At 38.2% G+C, this 7,626-nt stretch overlaps 1 protein-coding gene across 2 annotated transcripts in view; it reads right to left on the bottom strand.

Annotated features, from left to right (window-relative positions):
• Nucleotides 1-696: 696 nt before the first annotated feature.
• Nucleotides 697-7,626, bottom strand: part of KHDRBS2 (KH RNA binding domain containing, signal transduction associated 2) — a 413,255-nt gene continuing 406,325 nt past the window's right edge. The window contains exons 9-11 of one of the 2 annotated variants that reach the window (XR_006388819.1): nt 6,136-6,235; nt 4,149-4,205; nt 697-776 (exon numbers count right to left, since the gene is read on the bottom strand). Coding sequence is in view for 1 of the 2 variants with exons in the window: in XM_044291554.1 (XP_044147489.1) it covers nt 6,138-6,235 (98 nt within the window). In the remaining variant the exon portion in view is untranslated. Of the gene's footprint in view, nt 777-4,148; nt 4,206-5,524; nt 6,236-7,626 lie in introns of those variants that run through there. The other variant, XM_044291554.1, reaches the window with a different exon arrangement.

The raw sequence follows: 7,626 nt of genomic DNA, 5'->3' as shown, positions 1-7,626 counted from the left end.
TTTTAGCCATATACTCGAATGGATGACAAAAGTCAGTCTTTATTTTATACTTTCTGGATCCCCTCCTGGCTGCACCAAAAACTGCATGTGTGATTCTTGCCTAATAAAAAAAAAATGAAAAAAAAAAAAAGCAGACTGATCGAAGTTCTGATTTACTAAGGTATGGACAACTGTATGTTCAAGTTAGAATAAACTGATAAATCCTGTTATTAATTTTTTTTAAATTTCATTCGGAAGTTGATATGCGACCAACAAATATGTCATGTGAAACTTATTTAAGTAACTTACCAAAGCTCAGATATCAGAACAGGACAGTTGGTATGACGCTTAGCTTTTAGGACCAATTCTTTAAACTGTGAAAACAAAAATATTCTGCTAATTCTGCCTTTACTGGGGTTGAAATGTTATATAATACAAGATACAAAGAATTATACCATAAAACAAATGTTTTGTTTACATTTTGTTAAGTTGTGGCATTGAGCTAAAATAAAAAAAGCTCAAAAATGTTCCCATCATTCTGCACTCAATACCCCATAATGACAAAAGTAAAACAGAATGTTAGAAATCTTCACTAATGTATTTAAAACTAAAAACAAAAATATTGGATTGACATAAGTATTCAGACATTTAATCAGTACTTAGTGGATGCACTTTTGACAATGATTACAGCCTCCAGTCTTCTTGATGCTACAAGGTATGTACACCTGGATTTGGAGATTCTCTGCCATTCTTCTATGCAGATTTTTCCAAGCTTTGTCAGGTAGGCTAGGAACCGTCTGTAGACAGAGATAAAGACAAATTGAACCACAGGATGTTTCAATGCTTTGCTAATTTATAGAAAATCTTAAATATTGTATTGTCATAAGTATTAAGACCTTTTACTCAGTACTAGCAAAGCCTCATTCACACGGCAGTGTTTTGGTCAGTGATTTCTATCAGTGATTGTGAGCCAAAATCAGGATTGGAGCATCCACAGGTACAAAGAAAGAGCTGCACCTGTTCTGTGTTTAGAGCCGCACCTGGTTTTGGCTCAAAATCCTTGATGGAAATCACTGACCAAAACACTGATATGTGAATGAGGCATAAGTAGAAGCACATTTGGCAGAGTTGTCCCTAAGCCACTACTGTGTTTTCTTGGCTGTGCTTAGGGTCATTGTCTTGTTGGAAGATGGTCCAGAGAAATGTGGATCCGTTTTTTCATTTAGAATAGGTGCTTTTTTGAAAACTTTCAAGTATCTTTTACTGAGGACAAGCTTCTTTCTGGCCACACTGCCATAAAGCCCAGATTGGAAGAATGCTGCAGTAATGGTTGACCATCTGGATGCTTCTCCCATCTACACACAGGATCTCTGGAGCTCAGCCAGAATGACCACTAGTTTCATGGTCACTTCTCTTAAGCCTTATTCATAGGTCAGTGTTTTGGTCAGTGATTTTCATCAGTGATTGTGACCCAAAACCAGGATTGGAGAGTATACAGAGATAAGGGAAAGATCTGCATCCATTCTTTTTTTAGAGCCACACCTGATTTTGGCTCAAAATCACTAATGGAAATCACTGACCGAACACTGACTGTGTGAATAAGTCATTACCATGGCCCTCTTCTCCCAGTTACTAAGTTCATGGCCAGCTACCATTAACCGCCTCCCGAACGTCTAACGCAGGGATGCGTCCTGCGAGCGGTCAGGTTGTTTCTCGTTGATGCATTGGCGCCTCATCGGAAGTTATACTACAGCCTGCCAGCGATGATCATTCGCTGGCAGGCTGTAGATGTTAAAATAATCGCATCAGAAAGGTATATTAGACTCTGTTTTGTTAACAGCGTCTAATATACCTGCTACCTGGTCCTCTGGTGGTTCCTTTTGCTTGGATCAACCACCAGAGGACACAGGCAGCTCTGTCAGTGGCAACAATCACCACACTACACCCTACCCCCCCTATGCTGAGTGAGATAAATATCTCAGTAAATTGACAACTTTGTATACATTTTTTTAAAAAGTTGTCATTTACAGAGATATTTATCTCACCCAGCATGGGTATATGTAAAAATACACCCCAAACCACATTGCCCTACTTCTCCGGCGATACCACATGTGTGACACTTTTTTGCAGTCTAGGTGCGCAAAGGGGCCCAAATTCCAATGAGTACCTTTTAGGAGGGCATTTTTAGACATTTGAATTCCAGACTTCTTCTCACGCTTTAGGGCCCCTAAAATGCCAGGGCAGTATAAATACCCCACATGTGACCCCATTTTGGAAAGAAGACACCTCAAGGTATTCCGTGAGGGGCATGGCGAGTTCATGTAAAATTTTATTTTTTGTCACAAGTTAGTGGAATATAAGACTTTGTAAGAAAAAAATAAAATAAAAAAATTCCGCTAACTTGTGCCCAAAAAGGAGAACAGAGCGGGGCCCGGGGATAATAGTAAGTGCAGTGAGATCCCTGGGCGCCGCTCTACATGTCTGTATACTTAGTTCACAGTGTAATAATCGTTGAAAGGTCCTCTTTAAGGGGGTTTAAGCTAGGGAGGCTGAAGTGGTTAAAGAATCCACTCTGCAAACATTTCTAAAATTCTGTTTTCACTTTCTCATTAAGGAGTATTGAGTGCAGCTTGATGGGGGAAACTTTTTTTATTTAAGCTCAGGGCAAAATGTGAAAAAAGTGAAATGGTCTGAAGACTTTCTGAATGCACTGTATGTATTCTATCAAGCTATGAATGGGGATCAGCTGTAGTACTACATACAGGCCATGGACAAGAGTTGTGATGTTTTTTTTTCCCATCTAATCCTGGACAAACACTTTTAGTATTCATACAGAACCTAAAAAGAAACTGTTCTGCATTTCTCTCTACTATGTACTTAGGTCCCGCCATACATGTACGGCACTGGTCCTTAAGTCACATCCACCAGCGCCGTACATTAAGGGGTTAATATATGATTGTAAAATGTATGTAATTTGCCACTTCCAAGTTTTCATGTAAGCCAATACAGTCTTAGCTCAGCTCATACATTGAAACTCCCTCTACCCAATCACAGGGCAGCTTCATCCAATAGGTATTTTACTGTTAAGAGGTCCATACAGTGTATGGATGATATGGAATATGGCAAAGCCAGTACTGCATTATTTACATAAAGTTAGAGAGGTAGGACTGGATTTATCATAAAAGGAACACATTTTTAATTCAAATAAACTTGAAAGTTTTGATTGAAACAACATGGCCACTTTTAACAAACCCTAAATCACTATTAAAAGTTTTTTTGTGATATAAACAATCCTTACTTATTTAAAAGGTCCTTTGACAATAAACTTATCACAAAGTGCCCTCCAGCAATCAATTTTGCAGTGAAATATGGCAGTGTTTAATTACTCTACAGAACAACCTCAGGAGAAATTGAAAGGTTGTCTTGCCTAGGAGCCAACACCCACTTAGTAATAACCTTGGACCAATTAAAAAAAATAACCCACCTGTTTAAGGTCCCCCTATTCCTGAGCATCTGCCTCATTCCTGGCTACTTCTGGTATCCTCTGGACCACAAGTGGCTTAGTCTCATGACTGTTGTGGCCAATGACTGGAATAAGCTATCACATAGCATCATTAGCACATTGCTAGTAGTCGTGGCATATGTGACCTCTGAGGCCAGTAACTGACTGCAGTGATCACAGGACCAAGCTCCTTCCAGTCTGGCAGGGACCAGAAGTGGGTAGGAACAGGGCAGCGAATAGAGAACGGCATTACTTCTAACAGGTGAGTTATTTTTATTCTTCTAATTGGCTATATTGGCTGGATACGAGCATTGGTGCTCTGTAAGATCTCAGACCAGGCAAACCCTTTATGCATTACATGGTGCACATTTAAATCAATGAGTTATTGTTGTAATGAAAAACAGTACAGGTCTCCCAGAGCAAGAGATCCTCTTTGTAACCAAACCAAACTCTGGCCAAGAGGTAATAGAAAATATATGTAAATGGGTTTTTGGATCCAGAGACACCTTTGAATTTTATTCAACCCCTAGAACTACTGTAGTTAAACAGAAAATTGAAGAAATAATTTATTTATGGATGAAAAATAGGTATTACAGAACATTACAACCCACTGAGAAAGATTTTGAGAGAACAAGTAATGAAGCCAGTTAATCTCTCTGGCACTTACCTTTCTATAAAGCTTTCCCTCTACTTTATGTCATCTGCTCTTGACTTACCAGACTATCTGAAATGGAATAATAGTGATTTATTAAATATGACATCATTGTTTTAGCTCAATTTTAATGTTAAACTACAATAAGAAAAGATTCATTTCTAAAGTGTAACATATTGGCATGCAACTCCAGCTGCAATGCACTATCCAACAGTTATTCAATATTACACAAGCTTATACTTTATTCTCATCAAAAAAGTAAACCAATCACAGTGACAAATAGCCAGCACTTAAGATTCAACAAAAAAGTATCTGGATAAAACTCATTTTGGTGGCCCTATTTCATGGTTTTCATTGCCATAATATATATTAAGTTACAAAGCGGAAGTTAGCAAGAGTTGCATTACTGTTATGGTTAATTTTATTTCTGTTTAGTTAATCGAAATTAAAAATTTTGATGTCACTAGTTAATCTTAATTATTGGTTTAAAAGCCTAAAATCCTAGTTGTTATGTTTTCATAGGTTTACTTTTTTAACTATAAATTGCTTAATAGTTGAGAATATTTAACATTTACTCGCATACTGAAAATTACAGAGTTACTATTAGTGTTACCTGTTTAGGGTTTAGTCATCCTTTGACTCCTGCGACACTTTTCCTTAATAATCATCAGCCATCAAGTCTGATAGTCTCAAAAGAAATATCAGCCCATTAAACTGCTTTCAAGCTTGGTGATATTTAGCACTGGAAATTACAAATACAGTTTTTGAAGTTGAAGTTAAAGAGCAACATCTGGGCAGTGACACTGATGATTATTGGTAGTAGAGATAAATAGTTATGATGCAGTCAACACACTCCTAGGAGTGACAACCAAAATCTAGACAATGTTTACACGTTAAATCAGATATTTAATGTTTAGGGTGACTCAGACTTTGAAGAGCTTGGCATTAGGACAGTCTAATGGTGGTAAGTAGTAATCTTACCTCTTTTACTTACATTACATTCTCACGAGAGACATGCTAGTGGTGCAAACAAGTCAGTTTTTGTTTAGTAGGATGAAGCTTAGAGAGTTGTTTAGAAGCCATTTATCTCCCATTAACATCTTGTACATTAGTGTTTTCTAACCGCGTATGAAATAACAGTTTAGAAGGTTAATGTTTAAATTATTTAACAAGCAAGAGTTATTAAAACTTTTAAAATGTTACACAAGATACTTAAAACAAACTTGGGATCATTTAGCAATTTTTTACGGAAAACATTTTAGTCATTCCTAGAAAAGGAAATACATCAGGCATTTAAGGCTACAGTCCAAAGCAAGTGATTGCAAGTTTAGTTTCTTACAAAATGTCAGCTTTATTGACAAATTCTAGCAGACATATTTGACAAATTATAAGTTCCTATTTAGAGAAGATTACACATCGATCTTTATGTGATTGTTTTAAACAAATACAGATTAAAACACTGACAGATTCAGTTAGCTACATACATTACAGTAGCTGATTAGTTATCAGCTCCATTAAAACAGCATTTTAAACTGAATTTACAAACTTAATACTGAACATTTTGTTTCTTACATGTATTAAAAAATCCAGTTTAAAACATCCTCTCTACAATTTAGTTATGTTATGTTCAAAAATCATAGTCCCATAGTTTAGCATCCCTAAATAAATGAAATTCGAGGCCTGGCATGATCCATCTACACTTTACCAATGTTGTCACACGTTCATGCTTTTTGAAAGTTATTACACCACAATGAACAACAACCAACATAACATTTTCCATGGTTTTAGACAAAATGATCCTGCATTTTTTCAGTCCATGTTTAAAAAGATATTAAAGCCAATGCTACACCACATGAGTTTGCAAATACAGAATTACATAGGGAAACCACAAGCAGTAATCCCCAAGATAAAAATGGACTATTACTTGTTTTAATGTTGCTGTTTAATGCAGCGCCATAAGGCAATTAATTGTCTATAAGAGGAGGGCACAAAAGCTGAAGACCTTCAGTATCTACCATACGGATGTTCTCTGTAACCTCCTCTAGTTGTTCTTTGTAGTGGTGCCTTTAAACTGGATCGCGATGAAGACCATTCTTCCTGCCCTAAAACCAGGGATAAAGAGAAATATATATTCTTTGAAGATTTTTAGCATTTATAGGTCAGCTTTGTTATAGAATACTTTACATTTATTTACCAAGGCTAAAGGACCAAAGGTGTACCTGGAAGAGAGGGGGCCCTATAGTAAAGACAAAACAGGGCCTCATTTATTGGTGCAGAGTTTTGCCACTACCCTGATCATGACCCTTGGGCCAATTGCTCAGCCTCTTGTTTGTTAACAATGCTGTTATTAGACAGAGGGATGGGACCAATGAGGAGTTAGCCAACTACTGTATAGGCATATAGCAGCTGCACAGGCTGCCTCTATAATACACTGCCTGGTAAAAAATAAAAAGGCCACACACTCTAATATTTCGTTAGACTGCCTTTGATTATGGCATGCATCTGCTGTGGCATAGTTTCTACAAGCTTCTACAATGTCACAACATTTATTTCTGTCCATAATTGCATTAATTTTTTCCCCCAAGATTTTGTTTTGATGATGGGAGATTTTAAACACTGTTGCAAAGTCTTCTCCAGCACATCCCAAAGATTCTCAATGGGGTTCAGGACTGGACTCTATGGTGGCCAATCCATATGTGTAAATGATGTGTCATACTCCCTGAACCACTCTTTCACAATTTGAGCCCAATGACTCCTGGGATTGTCATCTTGGAATATGCCTGTGCCATCAGGGAAGAAAAATAACCTGGTTGTTCAGTATATTTAGGTAGTCAGCTGACCTCATTCTTTGGGCACATAACATTGCTTAACCTAGACCTGACCAACTGGAGCAACCCCAGATTATAGCACTGCCCCAACGGGCTTTTACAGTAGCCTCTCTTCTTACCCTGATGTGCCCATCACTCTGGAACAGGGTAAATCTGGACTTCTCTGACCACATGACTTTCTTCCATTGCTCCAATTCCAATCTTTATGCTCCCTAGCAAATTGAAGCTGTTTTTGCTGGTTAGCCTCACTGACAAATAATTTTCTTTAATGGGTTGTCTTATCTGAGACAATAGGGACATATCGCTAGGCTATGCCCCTCATTTTCTGAAAGGTGCAGGTCCTAGAGGTGGAACCTGCACCTATCTCCTAAACCGAGCCCTGAAATTAGTGAAGAGTGCACTGTGCATGCACAACCACCCTCCATTCATTTCGATGGGGCCACCAAAAATAGCTGAGCATTGGCTCAGCTAATTACATCGGGCCCATAGAAGTGAATGGGAGCAGTAGCCAGTCATTCGCGGTGCGATCCCATTCATTTCTATGGGGAGAGCACTTGGTGGTGGCTGGGAGTCCTCCAGCCACCACTTTGGCCCACTCTGTTCTCAAAATAGGTGCGGGTCCCAGAGGTGGAACCCGCACCTATCAGACAATGGGGACAGGGGCA

The sequence above is a fragment of the Bufo gargarizans genome, chromosome 4 (assembly GCF_014858855.1).
Source record: "Bufo gargarizans isolate SCDJY-AF-19 chromosome 4, ASM1485885v1, whole genome shotgun sequence".
NCBI lineage: Eukaryota > Metazoa > Chordata > Amphibia > Anura > Bufonidae > Bufo > Bufo gargarizans.
The sequence above is the reverse complement of the archived record's forward strand: the minus strand, read 5'-3'. Positions and strand labels throughout refer to the sequence as shown.